Source organism: Anopheles coustani, chromosome 2, assembly GCF_943734705.1.
Source record: "Anopheles coustani chromosome 2, idAnoCousDA_361_x.2, whole genome shotgun sequence".
Taxonomy (NCBI): domain Eukaryota; kingdom Metazoa; phylum Arthropoda; class Insecta; order Diptera; family Culicidae; genus Anopheles; species Anopheles coustani.
Window position 1 is genome coordinate 90664032 of NC_071289.1, and position 20715 is coordinate 90684746.

Consider the following 20715-nt stretch of genomic DNA (forward strand, 5'->3'; position numbering starts at 1 on the left):
TGGAAGTGCAAGAAGCAGCAGCAGAGGCTAAGCTGAAGTCGAGCATCGAGTACCACTGAGTTCCACGGTTCGTCATAAGACGTTCTTTCAATCGAGTGCTTCATTCTCTCCCGGGGGTGTTTCCGGTTTCCAGCGGGAGCAGCGAGTCGAGGCAGCACGTGATCTGAGGAAAAATAAGCGACTATTCGCAAGGCAGTTCCCAGCGACGATTATGGGATTCGTGCTCATATCCGGCAGGTGTGTGAAAAGTGTAAAGTCTTGGTGAAAAATATAAAACAACACAATCCTAAAGCTGCTCCACAAATCTTGCAAGGTTTGGTAGGAAAAGTGACACTTTGGGGGCGAAAGTTTGTGACAGAAGTGAACACGTGTTCGGTAACACCCTAGCAACCGTTGGGAGAAAAGGAAGATCTCTCAGCCTTCTGCGGTAGCAACCGAAGTGAAGCAAGCACAGAAAGCATGGTAATTTCAAAAATATGCTGCATTGGCGCCGGCTACGTCGGAGGGCCCACGTGCAGCGTAATGGCCCTCAAGTGTCCGGACATTAAGATAACAGTCGTCGATCGCAGCACCGAGCGGATAGCCCAGTGGAACTCGGCTAAACTGCCAATCTATGAGGTAAGTGTTCAAAGGGTTAGCGTTTGTGTTTAAGGATAAGAAGAGGCTTCATTTGATCTACTCCTTGTATCGACGGTGCTTAAAAAGTAACTTTAAAGAATGCCAGTTTATTTAAAAATAGCCCAACACAGTGTAGTGACTTGTAAGATTTTTAAATCCAACATGCCAATATACCGATGCCTTAACAGCGGTTCCTAGTGTGACGCGCTTACGGAACACAACAGAAAAATAAAACCCCCAACGACGACGCATGTGTGACTTAAGTATGTCGGTTAAGGTCTTCCTCGCTAGCACATCTGATGTAACCTCAGAAGCACGTTTGTCGCGACTTGCCGTTATTTTTCGAACCGGGCCTTCTTCTCACCATCTTTTGTGTTTCGCGGCGGTCCAGCTGTAAAAACAATACAAGCTGGCAGCGGGAGAGAAAAAAAAGTTCAAATCGGCAAGAAGATGAACCCTCCTTTTCGGGTTGGACTGTCGGCGTGGCCGCCGCAGAACCGGTTTGAGATAACCAGGACCGGAGAAGGCCATCGATGGCTCCGGTTTGCAATGAATAAGTTAAACCTTCCAATGTCGCGTTGGCCGTGGTTTGATAGTGGAGATGAATGCAGAAAATGTGTGTAGGCTGAGGTCGAACCGTAGTTTATGAATTTCTGCCAAAAATCCGCTCCAAAAATGCGTCGAAGTAATATACATTGTTTCAATTTCCTAATCCTTCAATCAATTTGATAGTCTTAGAAAGTTTTTCGCTGCTCGCCCTTAAATTATGTTTTATCGAATTGGGTTTTATTTTTGTCAACAGAAGTTCATTGCTTTCCTGTTACGGAAGCAGTTATCTTACAGACCACTTGCGTGGTAAGATTATCAATTGAACAGTAGCGGCCTTATCTAGATTGGCGCTTGAGCCACCTAGATTTCCTGGGAATGGAATGAAAAATAAACGAAAATAACTCTAGGTTTTCTTGACATGTTCAATTGCATTAGATTTATTTGATTTGTTGTAGTGATTGTTTTTCCCGATCCATTCCACTCGAAAGCCACTTCAGTGGAATGTCCTCCTCACATGCCCTAGCACTTAATATTTTCGTTTATCTCGCCGTCTCAGTCAACATAACTTGGGTGCATATTGCATCCCTGGAACTTCAGTAGATGTTTTAGAACAAGAGGCACGATGCTGTGTTTTTTTTTCCGTGACGTACGTTTTCTTATCCGGGATAGGAAAAGGCCGGCCTAAAGTCATGAGCAAGTAGCGTCGCCAAAATGTATGAAGCAAATGGTCCATGGGCTGCGCGTTTACGAGACGGCCTTTATCTCGATTCAGAAGCAAATAGGCTGGAAATACGTGTTAGGCGGCGGCGGATACGATCTTATCGCTTCCGGATGAAAGCCTCGTGATGTTTTTTCTCTGTGGCGTGTCACAAAAGCAAAGGAAATAACATGGGCTCGGTTGAATATAATTTTGGAAATGGATAATGATCCTTATGATAGGAAAGGATGTTTATCCGGGGATGTTTTTAAGTAACATCTTTGGTGATCCGGGATTTTTTTTTAAATTTTTTTGGTTGAATTCTTGGTTTTCCTTTTCGCTTACGACCAGGCAATTCTACAAACCAGACTTAATCTTTCTTCTAGGAATTCATCCGATACAAAGCGGGAGTTAGGCCTGGGTTATGATGGCGCCATCTCGGTGGTACGTCTGCGAACCGCGAGCGGTTTCGTCCCTCGTACGCTTTAGACAGTAAACTCAGATCAACGAGCATTTTTCGGTTTGCTAATTTACGTTTAATGTCACATATTTATGACCGCTTGCTTTTGCAGAACCTTTCCCTTGCAGCAATTAAGCTTGTTCTTCGTCGAACAAGGCATGGTTTCCCTAAAAGGACAACGCACACTTGATGCTTCCAGAATGTTGATTCGCAACCTACTTTCTCATTCGGCGCTTCATCTTATCCTTCGGTTCTTATCGTTTCCTCCTTTTCCACTCCCATGTTGGCGACGTGTGTGCATGCACACCAGAGAATGCATCCCCCCGGTACGATTCGGGAACGTAATGGACGACAAATGTGTGTTCCAGTTCTCCGACCTCAGGCGATGGTCAGCATAATTTGTGTGCATCGTAGCACAGAAACACACACAGGCGAAAAAATAGTTTTCGTGTCGGAGTCGAGCCATGACCACGTGGCAGGCTTATGTTGTTTTCGTTTGAATTAAATTCCAAAACCGGGGCCGATGCTATTTGCGCGAGCGCGGCATTTTCGTTTGAAGTGCTGGATGTTGTAGGATTTGTAATTAAAATTAAGAGATAAATCAAACATGCACCGCCAACGTACGCACGCGTATGCGATGTTTAAATTTAAGATCCGCCCTGCGGCTACGTGACCGTTATAGTTTCGTGTCCATTGCGACAACCGTATGGGGAATCGTGGAGTGAGCTAATTTTAGCACCAAACAGGGGACCCGTTTTCAATGGGCTGGTTTTTGACTGTTATCTTCCATACGCCGAAAAATGCATCCCCCGAGGGCATCTGGGTATCTGGCCGTGGCGGGAATGGAACGGCAATGGTCTATGTGCAAAGGTGGGTGAACACTAACCAAAGTTTGTACTTGCCGTAAAGAAGTGGCTCAAGTTGAAACCCTCAAAAATCTAACAACCTTGAGTCTGTAGTGTACATAACAATATCGCAATAAGTAGGCTAAGTAAAATATTATAAATCAACGCAAGCTGTGCATCAGTATAGAAAGTGGAAAACGCCAGCTTGCAAGGAAGCGCAATCTTGGCTTACAACTAGGAAGTATTTCAATAAATATAGAACCTGCTATAAGCCTTATGGGGTGAAAAGGGTAAAATGTCTTCATACTATCACCTTTTGCTTTTTAATCGCCATCGTTTAAGTGCCAAACGTTGGACAAATCATCTACATAAATCGTCAGCTTCACCGGACGTCTGGCTGTCTTGGTCGAAAGGGGAAAAATCCGAACGCAAATCTTTGCTCATTTCGTTAGCTAGCGGATGTTACCTCACCATCGTCGCGGGTTAAAATTAGTTCGATCCAAATTTGCATCCCTTGCGATTGGGGGGCTTTAAAACTTTTCCATTTTCGAGCGACGATCATGCAGATTACTCGATTATCTCGCCCTTGGCTGGCTGATCGCCCTCTCACGGAATGAGCTGCAAAGTGTGTCAAATGGAGCTATGGAGACGGTGATGAAACTCTGACCACTACGTGCTGGAGAGTTTAGCATGGGACGTAAAACCGATTTGTTGATAATGGACAAATAAAACATGGGAAAAGAGAATATGATAAATATCAGCAAATCAAACAATCAGAATCATGAGCACAAGGGAAAAACCACTTTCCAGGGGTTTCTACAAATTAAGTGGAAAAACAAACTTGAAAACATGCAAACAATGCTATTAACTTTCGACACCTCTTTGTTGGAATAGGGATGCTTCGTACAATTTGGGACAGAAATTGATTTCAATTTCAAGTTACAATTGTATAATTGATTAATGAGAAGGTAACTTGTTGGTGATATATTTTTTTATGTTTTAGAAATGCATGGATGCGCTTATTTCCCGACCACCCAACATTTTACTCCACGCTCACATTCCAGAATCCAACGGAGCGTCTGGCCAATGTTGATCTTTCCCCTTTCAAAGATCGTAAAGATCGACGAGTTTGGCGAGCTGAGGGTGCAATAAAACTGAATTCTTTTCTCATTCCAAATTCGTTTGCTTCTCGCTAAAAATACCCACAAGAAAGAAGATTCACAGTTACAGCTGGAATTACCGAACGTGACGAATAATAAGTACGCCGGCGAGCACCACTTACAGTTCGTGGTTCCCGGAGTTGAACATAAAAGAAAAAAAGCTTATAAACCTGATCGAGATTATACGATCTTCGGAGGTTCGATGTCGACGCGGGTGTGTGAGAATGGTGACGATGGAGCATATTCCCCGGACGAATGCTAATCGTGTGTCTCACAGTCACATTTCGCATGCCACGCAGGGCCACGTCACACGTTAAAGTTACGTACAAAGCCATGCCACCATGCTAGGCATCTTAGGCGCTTCTTCTTCTAGCGTCATCGTCGATCACTTTGGAAGAATCGCGCCTGAATCTCATACCCGGCGGATGATTCATTGCGATCGGAGATGACGGAGATTGGGTGGCATTTTTACTGCTTCCCTTCCTTTGCTCTCCAAGCAGGTTAACATTTATTGATTAATTATCGTAGTACCTAAGGTTCAAATCCTTGGTGCATAGTTATGTTCCCGTGATCGGATGCAGTCGTAACCTTGTAAACTTCCCTTCACCTTAGAAGAAAATGGAAACGGAAACTTCTACATAACATGATGAGAAGGTTAAAATTAAAGTATTAGATCCATCAACATCCACAAGAGTTAAGACAGATTTGAAGAATTCACGAAAATTGTTTGCAAAAATACCTTATTCATTTGAATTAAATTTTAATATTTATTTTAAAACATAGTCAGTAATATGGTGAACAGATTTCCCTCCTAACGGTTTCTCTTCTCTCTTCCATCTTCCCTCTTCCCTCCCCCGCCTGGACAGCCCGGACTGGACGAGGTAGTCCGACAGTGCCGCAACCGGAATCTCTTCTTTTCCACCGACATTGAGACCGCGATCCAGGAGGCGGAGCTCATCTTCATCTCGGTAAATACGCCAACGAAAACCTACGGCAATGGGCGTGGGCGAGCGGCGGACCTCAAGTTCGTGGAAGGATGCGCCCGGATGATCGCCGAGATGTCGCAAAACAGCAAGATCGTGGTGGAGAAGAGTACGGTGCCGGTGCGGGCCGCCGAGAGCATCATGCATATCCTGAAGGCGAACCACAAACCGGGCGTAAAGTATGACATCCTGTCGAACCCGGAGTTCCTGGCGGAGGGTACGGCCGTGGAGGATCTGCTCAAGCCGGACCGGGTGCTGATCGGTGGTGAGCAGACGCCCGAAGGTCAGGCGGCGATCGAGAAGCTGTGCTGGGTGTACGAACACTGGATCCCGAAGTGCAACATCATCACGACCAACACGTGGAGCTCGGAACTGTCGAAGCTGGCGGCGAATGCGTTCCTCGCCCAGCGCATCTCGTCGATCAACTCGCTGTCGGCGGTGTGCGAAGCGACCGGGGCGGACGTGTCGGAGGTGGCCCGGGCGGTCGGGCTTGATTCGCGCATCGGCCCCAAGTTCCTGCAGGCGTCGGTCGGCTTCGGGGGCAGTTGCTTCCAGAAGGACATCCTCAACCTGGTGTACATCTGCGAGGGGCTCAATCTGCCGGAGGTGGCCGCCTACTGGCAGCAGGTGATCGACATGAACGACTACCAGAAGACGCGCTTCTCGCAGAAGATCATCGAGTGTCTGTTCAACACCGTCACCGATAAGCGCATCTCGATCCTTGGCTTCGCATTTAAGAAGAACACGGGAGACACACGCGAAACGCCCGCGATCGCCGTCTGCAAGACGCTGCTGGACGAGGGCGCCCAGCTCAACATCTACGACCCGAAGGTGGAACCGGAGCAGATCATGGCCGATCTGACGCACCCGAAGGTGACCGACAGCCCGGAGTACGTGAAGCGTGCCGTGCAGATCTTCGCCGACCCGTACGATGCCGTCCGGGGAACGCACGCCCTCGTCGTCTGCACCGAATGGGATGAGTTTGTCGTATGTCATCGCCGACGTCACCAACGTTTCCAAGCGCCCTGTTCCGTCTCCTCGTCCTGTTCCTCGTCCTGCTCCTCGTCCTCGTCCGATGGCGATGGCCAGCAGGAGGACTCGCCCGAACAGCGCGGAACTAATCGGGGGCTCTCCCCCTTTGTTGTCCCTTTTGTTGTCTTCCCACAGAGTCTCGACTACGAGCGCATCTACGCCTCGATGATGAAGCCAGCGTACATCTTCGACGGGCGCAAGATTCTACCCCACGAGCGCCTCCAGCAGATCGGTTTCCACGTGCAAACGATCGGCAAGCGATTGCTGGGGGCCGCCGCCCAGTCGCGCTCCACCGTCCCGCCCTCCCATCCCATCCCGAACGGACACTGCGCACCGCTAGCCAACGGGGCCGGTGCGCAAGCCTAGTAGCTCTGCTGCCTCGTAGATAGTACCGCTAGTGACATCGCTTCGCCAGTAGACTATGGGGAGGAGGAGGAGGGGGAGGACGGTGGTGCAACTGCATTTAATTTCCGCCGTGACCTACAGCACCACAGCCGCAAAAACAGCAAGGATGACGATGACGACGACTCACGTGACCGCTACCGGTTGCCACTCGATGGAATTGGCCAGCGGTTGTACAATGATGCGGCCGGCTGGTGGCAGTGCTTCGTCCGGATGGATTGTACCGGGACGCTCAAACCATCGGACGAAACCGATGGACGCACGAGAACGCAAACACATCCGGTGGCCGGTCAGCAGCGACGACGCTCGGTTGAAATCTATCGTGCCCGCCATGTCGGTGGCAACTATGCGCAGCCAAATTCATCCTCATCACCGACACCACCGGCACCACCGCCACCACCGGCACCACCGCCAACGCCGCACCGGTTGCAGATCGGATGTCGGATCGTGCGCACCGTACGCAACAGTGTGCTGAGTGACGCCATCCTCGGTGGAACGCCAACCATCGAGAGCATCCTGCATCTGAGCCCGCGTCGTGTGGCCAGCCCCGCGGGAGGTGACTCGAGCACGGAGCTAACGTCCGGTGACGACAATATTACGATACCTCCGGAAGATAGAAAGTATTACTACTGATGCGCGGATGCGCCGAACGGCACGCTTAACGCTCGCTATAAACTCATGTGCATGTACTCTCATTTCTACGAAGCTGCTTCCTCCTCTTCTCCTCGACTTTTATGCGCTCCTTTATCTCTATCTCCCCATGGGACAAATGTCGATCAAGCGTTGTCCACATCACTACACACGGGCATAACAGCGAATCGAATCTTCTATGCTCAAACCCACCCTTTCCTTCTCTATATCTGCTACCCTCTGCAACGACCATCCTTCCTCATTCTCGTCCACTTTCCCCATAATTAGAGTTAGTGTAAACCACACCGTCGGCAATAGGACCGATAGTATTCACGACATCATCACATGTTCTGTTCGGTCGGTGTAAAGAAAAGATGGGACATTATTAGTATTTTGTACGATAAGAGCGCACGCCACAGCCAGCCGATGGACTTAGATAGGGCCCTAGGGGGTGGACGGAGGTGGACCCTACCGAAGGCAACTGTAACATTTAGCTTGGAAGTACCACGAAATATAGTCTTTACTTTCAATGGGTAGCCCCGCAAAGGAGACCGGTACAAAACGGGTTCCTCGAGCGTTGATTGTTCCACTCTTTTTTTAATAATGATTATAAAGTAAATAAAAGTAAGAATGCATATCGTTGCACGTGCTGGGAACGGAACAAATGGCGGCATACAACGTGTGGCGCATGCAGTGCGATAAGAAGCCGCACTCCGATTAGCTGTAAGATGAAATTACGACACCGAAAAGCGAACAAAATATCTCTTATACGAAACATAAATGAAAAAAAAACAACCTTAAATAAATGACTCAACATTAGACCACGCGAATGCCACACCCCCTGGGCACGAGAAGCGGAGGGTTTGGATGTGCGGATAACATTTTCTGTGGTTCGAGTAGGAAATAAGCAGCAAAGATTTCTATCGTTCGATGGAAATCGCGAAGGAAAACAAAAATAAACAAGCAAGAGTGGGATGCTTTTGGAGGTTTTTTTTCCCTTGGCTAATGGGTTCTTCGAGTAAGGATCATTTAATTTTCGGTATCATTGCACGACGCGCATTATTTGTTTGTGTGTCGCACCAGTTTAGTATTACAACATTGATATTTTTTAGTTTTTTCAATTATGAATAAATATGTGTATCTTTTTATACTCTACTCAATTTGTATAGACCCAGTTAACTCCAGTTATCCTGAATAAGATTAACGGAAATGTTTAAAATCGCCTCATTTCTCACGCTCAGTTTCATTTTATCTCACCCTCACTGCTCACTGATCTCACGTGCTCTCACTTACTGTCAACCTGACTAGTGGTGGGGAAACTCGAATCTTTCCATTCAAATCCGAATCCCAATCCGTCATATCATGCGTGCTTACCAAACTTATATCATTTGGTAAAAGAGTAAATGAGGCCCCGGGCTAGATTCTCCTCTTCCTACTGGTTCACATTAAGCGCCTGAAGCTATGCAAAGCGCGACGCATGCATACTTTTCAAATATTTGATCGCTAACGGTTCGCTTAAAAGAACATAACGGTTCAAACTAATCACGCAGTGGAGGTTGAATGCGGGTTAATATACTTTTACATGTTAAGTTACTGTAAGTTACTAGTAACTAAACTATACCACACATGATGGACAGCATGAAACAATGAGTTTAGCCGAAGAAATGATTTGGAAACGGCGGCGCGCCCGCAGCGAGCGAAGCGAGCGGACTGCGCTAGGTCTACTGAAAAAGAGAGTTTGTTATAGTTTTGAGAAATAAGGGGGGCCCGTGGGCCCCCCTCATACCGCACCCCCTAGGTTGATTGCGTAGCAGAAATTAACGGTACACGCTACGATTCAAATACTCGTAGGTTGAATTTAACGAATTAATGTATCACCAATTGCATACATTCAGTTTAAACATCCACAAGAGGTGTAGCCACGATCGAAAACATGGCGGCCGGGGCCTCATTTACTCTTTTACCATCATTTGTTAAAGTAACAATTAGACAAACAATGGTTGAATTGATCCAAAGGCTAAATCGATTTTGTGAATAGTCCCCAGGACCATCCCAGGATCCTGTTATCGTAACCCGCTCCCAGGGGGAGCTGTTTCATTTCAGCTCCCATCAGAGATGGGATTCGAATCTTTGGAATCCGTCAAGGGATCGAATCATCAGGTCTTCCAAATCCCTATTTTGATAACACTACAAAACAGTGTTGTTTGTTGTTCGTTCCCGGTTTGCCGGATTGTTGTGCAATATATGGGTAAAAGAATCGAGTGGTTAGTATCGAAAGAACTATGTTAAAAGTTCTCCACATCGTACCGTCGTGGATCGGTGGAATCAGAGTCAATGGAGGTTTAACCGGGCAACACAAACGGTGTACGCTTCTATGGTCACCCATACGCACCATACACACTCGAACGAAGCCACGAATTTCGCCACCGCCAAAAATCCGACCGTCTCAGACGGACCAGAGTAAAGGTGTCACTCCGTTCGGATGGGGATTGCTAGTGAGTATCACGATTGGTGGCCAATGGGATTTGGGGCTCGTTACATTTCATTGAAGTTTCGTTTCCTTCCATATCCAGCTCATCCCAGCGACCACGTTCGGTCTCGGCTGTTGGCAGGTGTATCGAAAGCAATGGAAGGAAGACCTCATCCGGGAGCTGGAACGTAAAATCCACATGGACCCGGTGCCCATCCCAGAGAAGTGAGAATCATTGGGGGGCTATTTAAAAATCGTCACTGATGGCACGTTGCTCCCCTCTTTTTAAGCCTTTCCGAACTAAATGCCATGGAGTACGAAACGGTCAAGGTACGCGGGGAGTTTCTGCACGATCAGGAGCTGCATTTGGGCCCGAGGGCTTGTATAGTACACGGCGATAGCCATACGACCGGAGGACTCTTTTCACAGCGGGAAGCCTCCATCGGTTTTCTGGTGATAACACCGTTTAAGCTGGAGGGACGGGAGTAAGTTATCTAAGGAACATGAGAACGATCCAGGTAGTGTATTTAAAACTGTTAATTTTTGTTTAATTTTTCTCGTAGTGATAAAATTCTCGTCAATCGTGGTTGGGTTCCGAAACGGTTGCTCGATCCGGCCACACGTCCGGAAGGCCAGGTCAAAGGGACGGTAGAGCTGGAGGGTGTAGTAAGGGTGCAGGAAAATCGTCCTCAGTTCACCCCGCAGCAACGAGGAGCCATCTTCATGTACCGGGATGTGGACAAGATGGCCAGCCTGTGTGGCACCGAGCCGTACTACATCGACGCAAAAGCGTCCTCGACCGTGCCAATGGGACCGGTTGGTGGACAGACTCGTGTCACGCTGCGCAACGAACACCTGTCGTACATCGTCACGTGGTTCAGCTTGTCCGGGTTTACCACGTGGCTTTGGTTTCGCCAGGTTGTGCGTGGCAAATCGTTCTGATTTAGGCCAGTGAAAATCAACACCCAACTTGTAAGTTCTGATTGTTTTACGTTGTCTGATAATAAAATAGATACTATATGATATTATTCAATTGAAATTGCAGGGTTCTTCAACTGGACTTGTGTTTGATTTAAAGGTTTCGGATGGGGGAAATATAAGGCGAAACCCTGTTACACTTATTTATCCTTTTGCTTCTTTCTTGTGTCCATTGTATTTTTTATTTTTTAATATGCAACATGTTTATTGCATTAGTCCTTAACGCCTCGGGGGTAATTAATTCCTTCCTTAACTGTCGCTCACACGATAAAACATCCGTCTAACATGCGCCCACCAATCCGATGTCCAATCATTCCCTTGTACGGTTTATTTTGCTCGATAATATTTCGTCGTCCCAAGAACGACGGCACAGCAAATGGATGTTACGTTACTGGATTTAAATTTACTTTTCTGTTCGTCCACCGCACTTATACTAATTACAACGCTAGGATAGCTGTGAACTTAATTAGCATTTTAACTTACTAGTTATCCTTCCCGCTTGACTCTCTATAGGCGCAGTCTAAATAAATGAAAATTACAAAGTTTTCACTTTATTGTACAACTGTATCAATCTTGGGTGTCTGTATGCATGTGCTGATTAAAAGAAAAATTGTATCAGTGGCAGCATTGTTCCAAGGAATTTAAAACAGAACGATCCTACTTTTTTATTCTCCCAATAATGCTGCACCACAACAAACAGAAGATAGTTTTTAGCTTCGTTTCAGATCCACCTTTAATTTAAACCGGTACTAGCGCTCCTAAACTCGTTTCAATCTAGAACACAAACAGTGGCGATCTTATATTTGGTTTTTACTCGTTACCCTTCCTCCTCCGTCTGGGTTCGGCCTAAAGCTCTAAAATGTTGTAAGAACGTGTCCTTCGGGTTCTTTCTGTAAATGAAATAGGAAGCCGGGCATGTCGTTCCATGTGTTTCGTCAGTTGTATGCACGAATTGCTTACTTAGCTTGATATCGAAATTGTCTCTTATAAACTGAACAATGTAGGTACCTATTTACATTACAATACACACACTTTTTTTCTTGCCCTTCAATCATGGCGCTTTCAATGTAGGTCGTCGTCGGTCGGCCCCCGCAGTCCACACAAACTTAACATATAAAAAAATCAACTAAATTCGATTCATTCAAGAAAAAATCAACTTTCACTAAACGTGTGTGTGCTTGGTTTTTCGATTGATACTTTTATTGACTTTTGCACAATGATGTTTTATTTTGTTTTTCAGACCATTCAAGTTTTATATAAAACATGCCCTAACTGCTGGTTGCTTTTATTATTACGGCTTTTGTCTTGTTAAAAATAAAATAGTGGCGTTTTAACCATCTATTATTCAAATAATAAGTTTAAGTTCTTCGGGTACTCTTCACAACACAAACATAAGAAAAACAAAGGTCCGCACTGCCATGTAATATGAGCTCAAAGTGGGTTACTAGATGATATGAGCCTTTTCCTATCCCTTTCAGCGAAAACAGATGCAAATTCAGTATATGTTGTGTGCATGCAAGTGTGTGTGTGTGATTGGACTATGTGCCCTTACCATCCTATCCCATGTTTATGCTTCTATTCCAAAATAGGAGTCAGCAAAAAACAAAACTTGAATACAAATTTAGGGAAAAGAACGCTATGTGTAAAATCTAAATTGTGTATGCGGAGGTTGGTTTTTTAAAAACTGCAACACTTGTTACCAATCTACAGAAAAAAAACCTTATCGATCTATCATCTCACTTCCGCTTTCTTCATACATTCCTAACTGCTTGCCTAAAAACTAGATATTTTAATTAACTTCTTTCTGTTTCCTTTTCCGTTCTCTTCCACATCCGCACACACACACGCTTACACACATGATCATCATCTCTTATTAAAGCTAATAATTTGTTGGTTTATATAGTTGGTTGTGTGTGTGTGCGTGCGCGTGTGTGTGTCAGCAGTACATTGTCAGGGGGATTCGTCAAACAAAAGTAGGCTCTGACATTACATCGTTGTCTTCTCATGATAAACCAAACGTTGGAGGTTAGTGTGTATTTCTAGTGAAGTAATAGTTACAAACTTTGCTCGCCCCCTTCCCGAGTTAATTAGAATATACTAAAATAAACCTATCTTATGCGCCAATCTCTTTAGCTTCCATGTTTGTTTCTTTTTTTTTTGTCGTTTTCCGCTCCGTTACTGAATCTACGATTAATCCCATTGTGTGTTTCGAGTTTTAACTGCGGAGCGATACGATAAAAATACATCAACACACACACGACGTTCACAATCGGCCACTGCCGAAACGCGCACACAAAATGGTTGTAAAATTAAATAATTCCCTTTTTAGACCGGCAATTCATTGGCTCACTACGAAAACGATCTGAACCGATCCTGCGGGACTACCGGGGCCTCCTAAAAAGATCTACTTTTCTGTGTCAACAGCAGTCATGCACAGGTTTTTTGCTACGGGGGTCATGAATTCGAATGAGAACAGTTGACCGTTTTCGGAAACCCGAAATCATAAGTAAATCATTATTCAAAACACTTCTGTCCGTGTGTGTGTGTGTGTGTGTGTGTGTGTGTGTGTTTGATGTACGGGTATATCGTGTGCTTGGTGCGATAAGAATACCATCTCCTTTCCTCAATTTTGATAGGCGTTCATAAAGCCTAGTGTTCCTAGTTAGGCAAACGAACGAAACATATAAATGTATGCAAGTGTGTGTTCTCCTTCATGCCATTTTTTACATGCCCGAAGAATGTTTTGAGTCTGCAAACGTTCTCTTTTCTGTAACTCTATAACCTCTAGGATTTCTAAGTGTTATCTCTCTCCCTCCTCTCGCTCTACTTGCAACCAGTTATTCTTAAAAGTAGGAAAAATTTATGCCATATTTACAGATGCCTATATCTCTATTCGTCTTTCAGCTTCCTTTTACTTGTTTCCTGTGTATCTCTTGCCTCTCTGTGTTCTCCTTAAAAAAACATAAATCTTACATAAACGTTCCTATACACTGCGGCACATTTACCGTTTACCTAGACCCCCTCAATTTATACTGAAGTGCCTGGTGGTGGTAGTAGTCAGAAAATAGAAGGAAAGGACAAATCTTTCATGAATGGATATTTTTGGGAGCAAAACTGTTAAGCGTATTTCCTTCATTTTTTCTGCTCTCCGTGCGTCGCTTATCGGTAGATGTGATCTGCAGTTCGAGGGCGAGTTTCTGCATCTGAGAGTTGGTTTAATTACGTACCTAAAACCGGGGGTAAATGTTTTATACTTGTAGTTGGATATACTACTAACTTTGCTCAGTACTAACTTACCTGCTGTTGCTTGATAACAATTTGTGGTTGAATCAGTTCGTCAAAGTTGAACATCTGATCCTCGGCCGATTCGGTCGAGGTAACGTTTGTTGCCGAAGCCGCTGCCGTCGATGAGCTCGTGGTGATCGTCGTACCGTTCGGGCTGCCGGAGTACGTGGTCACTACAACCGTCGAGCCGTCGGCACCATTGGTCGTCGTGACCACCGTGTGACCGCTGCCGCTACCGTCAGAGCCATCGTCCACACCGGTTGGCCCGTTTTCGTCATCGTGTTGCTGGTGATGGTCCTTGTCCGTGTGCTCATCATGTTCCTTCTGCTGCAGAATGATCTGACCCCCTTCAGTTAGAATGGCGTTGTGGTGTTGCTGCTGATGTTCGACCGACCCATCCACTATATGTTGCTGATGGTGATGGTGCTCGTCCACTGACTCTCCTCCGGCCACTTCCGCCTGCTGTAGGTGTAGCTGCAATTGCTGCTCGCTACCCTCGGCCATCGAAACCGTCAAGTGACCCTCCTGGTCGACCTCGCCGGACGTGGTGAACGCGACCGACACCGGGATCTGCAGCCCATCTTCGGTCGTGATATGAGTGCCCTCGGCATTCAGCTCGCCCTCCTGCGGCTGCTGGATGACGATGTTACCGTCCGCGTTCAGCAGCGAGGCGTCGATCAACTGCTCTTGACCGTCCGCACCCTGCACCAAGATCATCTGATTCTGGCCGTCACCACTGATCATCTGGAGCGTTTCGCCCTCCCCCAAGCCCTCGCCGCCCTGCATCACCACGCCGACACTCTGAAGCAGTTGCTGGATGTGCTCGCTGTCGGTGCCTTGCACCAGAATCTGGTTGCCCTCCGCATCTGTCGTTAGGATGTGGTTGTCCAGCTGCAGCAGCTGGCCGTTCTCGTTGAGGATAAACTTGATCTGCTGCCCTTCGCCACCTTGCATGTCGTCCAGCTCCATCGGAACGTTCTCGGTGTTGGAATTTTGGCTGTTCTGTGACTGTTCACCGTCGTCGTCTAAACTTGGCATGCTGACCGGCATGTGCTGCTGTTGCTGGTGCTGTTCTTTCTCCTGCTGTTGTTGTTGTTCATCGCCCTGATCGAGCGTTGGCATGTCGATGCCAACTGATTGTTGCTCCTAAAAAAAAGAAAGAAATACATAAACACAATTACATTTTGCAACAACAATCCAAACAGTCCGCAACAATGGATGCCGACAGGTGACTAAGAAGGAAGTTCAAACTACGATTTACGTCCGTCATTCAGTTATTAGGTGACGGGAATATTCTGATTTGAATTTAATGTTCGATATGAAACCATTTTCATAAGATGATACTGGTTTGTCACAAACTCGAATGAGTAAGTAGCACGCACTGAAGAAATATCGTTGCGGTAAGGAAAATCAAAGCATCCAACAAGACTACGTTAACGCAAAGGAAAGCAAAGCCTACTGGGGTCCATACCTGCTGTTGCACAAAGGTTGTCGATCCGTCGTCCTGCTGAGGCAGCGTAATGTTGAACGTAATATTTCCGGTCGTGCCATCCTGGCTCGTGATAACCATACTGCCGCCCTCTGCCACCGATGCGTTGGTGGTCGTAACGGTTGTCCCGGACGGCTCCGATACCTTCGGATCGGAGTGCATCCGTTCAAAGATACTTTCCAGGTCACCGTCAGAAATGGTGTTATCGGACGTGTTTTGACCCTGGGTCGACGACGTGGCAGTGTTGGTGGAGGTGACCAGAATCTTACCGCTCAAACCTCCGCTGCCACTGTCGGTGGTCGCCCCGGTGAGGTTGCCACCACTACCGCTTCCTGCCGCCATCGACTTCCGACTGGAGGCGGGTGAGGTCGTGTTGTTGGTGGCAGCGAGTTGTTGCTGCTGCTGTTGCTGTTGTGTCAATCCGGTGGAAACGATGGCTGGTGCGCTAGTCACGCCAGTGCCGCCACCGGCGCCACCCTGTACGTGGGTTTTAATGTGCTGCGTGTACAGCTTTTCGCTCAGGAACGTGAGCGAGCAGGACTCGCAGGTGTGGAACTGTATTTTTGCGTTCATAGAATCACCCCCCACCATCGAGTCCCGGAGTGCCTCGTTAATCGATTCCTGCAGCAGTTTCTGTGTCGAGGAGTCCGCCATTTCTAGCTTCTGTTGTTGCTGTTGCTGCTGTTGTTGCTGCTGCTGGGTGGTCGTCTGCACTTGAATGACGTGCTGTTGTTGCTTGCTCGAACCATTCGCATCCTTCTTCATTTCGTGCTGCTCGAGATGGGCCATCAACAGCTCGCGCTTGTTGAACGTCACATTGCAGATGCCACACTTGAAGTAGTCGGGCTGATGTTGCTTGGCGTGCAGCGACGCCTGTTCGCGGGTTTCGAAGCGCTGCAAGCACACACGGCACTTGAACGGTTTCAGCTTGGTGCTGGTACCGCCGGCGGCACTTGCCCCGGCAACATGCTTCCGTACATGCTCGTTGTACTGTTGCTTATCGGTCGTCTTGAAGGTACACTGTTTGCATTGGATGAGTAACTGGGTAGTAGCGCCCACACCCTGCAGCTCCTGTGCCCCACCAGCGCCGGTGGTCACGACGATCGTTTTTTGCACCGGCGATCCCCCTTGTTGTTGCTGCTGCTGCGATGTTTGGCCGAACGGGTGCTCTTGCAGATTGTGCTGCTTGAGAAGGGCGATCGAGGAGAATACCATTTTGCATATCTTACACCGGAAGTTCGACGAGCTATTGACGGTAACGGGCGTAGTAGACCCCGCCGCAGTGGAGCCACTGACATTGGCGGTCGCATTTGTCTGAGCGGTACTGGCTGCCCGCGGCGGGCAGTTTTCATAATGTGGTTGGAACAGAGCCAGATCGGTCGTCTTGAACCCACATGGCATGCACTTGTACAGCTTGGAGGCCTTCCGCTGGACTACACCCCCGGCGTTCGTTGGTGCTGCCGTTACCGGCGTTGTGTTGCCTTGCGCGTTTATTGTAACCGATGCCGTGCCACCGTTATTCGTCGTAACAACGATGTGCTTCTGCTGAGTCTGCTGAGAGCCACTATTCGTTTGACCTCCGCCGCTTGCCTTCTCGAACATGCTCGTCAGTTGCGCCTCCACGTCGGCGCTTGTATTTAACTCCGATCCAGACTCTCCCTCGGACGCATTCAGGGCTACTTCGATCGATTGCTGCTGTTGACCGACCGTTTTTATGCTATACGTTACGCCACCGGTCGTACTGCCACTGCCAGCCGTGCTGACGTGCGAGAGTTTCTGCATCTTTGCTGGCGGTGATCCACCGACCTGCTCCGCATCCTCCGGGATGTTGTTCTTTTTGTGGATGAATCCGAGTAGCGTACTACGCAAAGTATCCATCTCCGATTCGAGCTTGTCGAGCTGGTTCAGTATCATGATGCAGCGTCGGCAGATAACGTCCTCCGTCGACAGCACGACCGAGTAGCTCGGGCCGATCACCTTCGCCAGCTTTGCCACGTACTCCGTCTGCGTGGTCGAGGTGGACGCTTCCGACATGATCGTCGGGTTGGCACCCGGATTATCGCCACAAATGTAGCACTTTTGCTGCCGTGCGAAGCTGTTCGTGCTGGTGGTGGTGATCGATACACTGGTCGGCTGGGCCAGCACTGGCTTCTTCTGCACGACGCGCTGCTGGCCGTGCATGATGCCGGTTACGCTGACGGTCCCACTCTGCAGAAGGCTGTTGATTTTTTTCACCGCGTTTAACTGCATGGTGGACTGTTGTTGCTGTTGCTGGGCCGTCGTGGTCGTGAATATCTGCCCGGGAGAAAGAACAATCAAAAGCACGATAAGCTTGTGTTTGGAAACATATTTTCGGAGGGAATTTCGTGGTACCGTTGGTGACGATTACAAAGTAGGTTCTCATATGGCACCATTTTAAAAAACACAGCCTACTTTCCCCAACCACACAGTAGTAACAAAAGTCAACCATTTCGAACTATATTAAGGTCGTGACAAGACTAGCGGGTAGATTTCATATCAGCAAAGAGCGAAGGCATTCATCCCATTCGTTGACTGTGATTCGTCACTGTGAAACATGTGATGTCAGCGAATCCAACAAAATCTAGAAACCGGTTTTGCAGTCACTTGGTTTTCGTTCTTTCGTTTGCCGTTTTTCTAAGCAGTGATTAGGAGTCAATAGGGGGGGTGAATGTTTCTGCGCCCTTTTGAACTTTGACGTGCTTCAACATGAGAGCGCGACCTCTTGAAGAGCACCAACTTTCTCAATTTTATTACAAGAACATCGTTTACATCGAACAATGGTTTACTTTTGCTTGTTTCATATCGTGTTCAAATAACAACGCTAGGTTATATTCATCGCAATGCAATGGTTTTAACCAAGCGGTCGATCGAAGTAATGCAATTGCTCTCAACCTACTTGAGCTGTTAACGAAAGCTATCGGCTGTTAGAAATGTGAGAAGGAACAATAATACACGATCATTCTTAGACGAAAAACGTATCGAAAGAAAATAACTAATCATATTTCGTTTACAGCTTTTATCGTTAAAGTAAATGAAAAAGTGTTCTTACCTTCCGGCCTTGCGGTAGTTGCTGTTGTATTATTTTCTTCTGCATGTTTGCAACTTGGTGTAATGGGGGTCTGTTGACGAAATATCCTTGTGTTTCTTTTCGCGCGCTTGGGTCGCTTTTTCTGCTGGCAACTAATTAATAGCAGATGAGGAAAGATGAGCCAAGGATGTTGCTGCTACCGTAAGTTCAGTCCAGTATATCTGCTGGTGTTGCACTCGCCGACGTCGACGCCGTCTGGATACTCCGGCTTCCACTGGTTTTGATCCGTAACCGTACGACTGGATTGATACAGCGACTTCTAGCGGCATCGATGAGAGGATGAAGATGAAAAGTGCGGCCAACAACGTTCGGCGATCCGACGGGGATGTTTTGTGTAGGTAGTTGAAGTCGATAGTAAGAGATCGTCTTCACCGGTAGAGTAAGGTCGAGAGTAGGAAAACAACGCGAACTTTAGGATGCTATTTGAAATGTTTCATTCATCATTTCAATTTTTGCTCCTTATTTACATAAAAATCTATTCACTCAGTAACGAATGAGCTTGGAATAGGACGTCGAATTATTTGCACTGGGTCACTTGCTGATAAACGGATTACACACGAGCTGAAAAAACACAGAGCGTCAAAACAATTGGATCAAAATTAGGTGTAAGTTTACTAAATACTAATTCCAAAGTATTTCATAGTAATGTTCTAAAGATAATTGAGATAGTTAAATTGATAAAAAAAACAACACAAACAAGGGACGCGCGTGGCTTCGGGTAAAACAGCTGCAGCCAATTTCTATCATATTCGATCGTATATCGAGTCGAAAACGTTTAAGTTCGCCAATACTAACGTTCCACTTGCGCGTTTTGAGTTATAAAATCATTCCTATTTGCAATGAATACTTGTTTTTTATATTCTTCTGTTAGCTTGCCGGTATAAACCTTTCCAGTTTCAAGAAGCTTGAGCAAATGGTAGCGCTCGGTACCAAAAAAAAAAACCAGATTCCTCACACTAACACATCTACACATTTTGTTGTCGTACACGAACTATTCCACAAACACATTCGTGGACTTCGCCCGGCGAAATTTGCCTTTTCGCCGCGCGGCGAGATTCTTCACTTTTCTTCCTTTTTTTGCTTTCAATTCTCCCGCTTTTTCCCTTCTTCCTCTCAACGGCGCCAAGCGTCCGGACCGCTTTTTGAGCGAATGCAATGTACGAGAACTATGCTTCCACAGGATACGCTTTCTTTTTTAATTGCACTTCTATCTGGATACGACGATCAAGTGGGCGTACTGGTCAGCGCCCACAAAGGGGCTTGGAATGTTTGTCTTCGCATACAAAGGAAAAACGAAATAAACGTCAAACGAATATGCTGCTCGGGGGGTCGCAAGATATAATTTTTCCACATCAGAGAAACGGTTTAGGCCGCTGGCTTAATCGACAATCGACGGATTGTCCAACGAGGGCCCCCAATCGTACCACTACACAGCTCTTGAGATGATGAAACTTGGCTGTACACACATGCACGCTGCCGGAGCAAACGAACTTGTCCGCCCTGCACGACGCTTTTTATCTGCTGCAAATTCTTAGCGGCTCTTTCCTGTTGCAGCATTTGCCGCCGGTTGGCCACTTAACCAATAATGCTGCAACGGACTACAATGCGCTTCGTGGAGAAGACTTCTGAACACTAAGAACCGCAGTAGGCACTGCAATGATGCGATACACCACGCAAAAGAAAGGGCAACTAACCCGCCGTGTGTGTGCGCGCCTGCCGAGCGACTGTCGGCAAGGATCCGCAAGATGCCGCCGACCACTTCCCGAGCAAATACCGCGGACGGTAACTGGATGTTCCGATGCGGTTCCTCAGGACCGCTAACCTTCGAGAAGATCGCTGACGCGTGATGCCGCGTCAATACGCTCCAAACGACAGAAGTCAAATTGTCAAAACTTCAACATTCGCTTGCCGCAGAGACACTTCAGAATCGATTTTTGAGTGCACAACATCAAAAATTCAACATGGCGCCCGAGACGCTTGTGAATCTCGCTTTGATAGACGTTTGGCA

At 47.0% G+C, this 20715-nt stretch overlaps 3 protein-coding genes across 8 annotated transcripts; 2 read left to right on the plus strand and 1 right to left on the minus strand.

The window, feature by feature from the left end:
• The first annotated feature begins 156 nt into the window (after window positions 1-156).
• Window positions 157-16397, plus strand: LOC131266220 (UDP-glucose 6-dehydrogenase). Of its 3 annotated transcripts, XM_058268630.1 has the most exons (4): window positions 157-618; window positions 5196-6299; window positions 6480-6609; window positions 15683-16397. In XM_058268630.1, exons 1-4 carry the CDS (start codon window positions 460-462, stop codon window positions 15715-15717), a joined length of 1428 nt encoding a protein of 475 aa, XP_058124613.1. In that variant the 5' UTR covers window positions 157-459; the 3' UTR covers window positions 15718-16397. The 3 variants fall into 3 exon arrangements, with proteins under 3 accessions (XP_058124613.1, XP_058124611.1, XP_058124610.1); XM_058268628.1 differs by lacking the exon at window positions 15683-16397 and having other exon boundaries at window positions 6480-6742; XM_058268627.1 differs by lacking the exon at window positions 15683-16397 and having other exon boundaries at window positions 5196-6742.
• LOC131266221 (SURF1-like protein) lies at window positions 9569-11136 on the plus strand. Of its 2 annotated transcripts, XM_058268632.1 has the most exons (5): window positions 9569-9871; window positions 9950-10071; window positions 10137-10331; window positions 10410-10818; window positions 10892-11136. In XM_058268632.1, exons 1-4 carry the CDS (start codon window positions 9659-9661, stop codon window positions 10786-10788), a joined length of 909 nt encoding a protein of 302 aa, XP_058124615.1. In that variant the 5' UTR covers window positions 9569-9658; the 3' UTR covers window positions 10789-10818; window positions 10892-11136. The 2 variants fall into 2 exon arrangements, with proteins under 2 accessions (XP_058124615.1, XP_058124614.1); XM_058268631.1 differs by lacking the exon at window positions 10892-11136 and having other exon boundaries at window positions 10410-10865.
• On the minus strand, window positions 12895-20691 carry LOC131266218 (uncharacterized). 3 transcript variants are annotated; one of them, XM_058268624.1, is made up of 5 exons: window positions 20402-20691; window positions 18669-19268; window positions 15581-17893; window positions 14122-15255; window positions 12895-14051 (listed from the first exon to the last, which is right to left on the minus strand). In XM_058268624.1, the coding sequence occupies exons 2-5, from the start codon at window positions 18711-18713 to the stop codon at window positions 14040-14042; spliced, it is 3504 nt and encodes a 1167-aa protein (XP_058124607.1). In that variant the 5' UTR covers window positions 18714-19268; window positions 20402-20691; the 3' UTR covers window positions 12895-14039. The 3 variants fall into 3 exon arrangements, with proteins under 3 accessions (XP_058124607.1, XP_058124608.1, XP_058124609.1); XM_058268625.1 differs by having other exon boundaries at window positions 20174-20413; XM_058268626.1 differs by having other exon boundaries at window positions 20132-20413.
• Window positions 20692-20715: the final 24 nt, after the last annotated feature.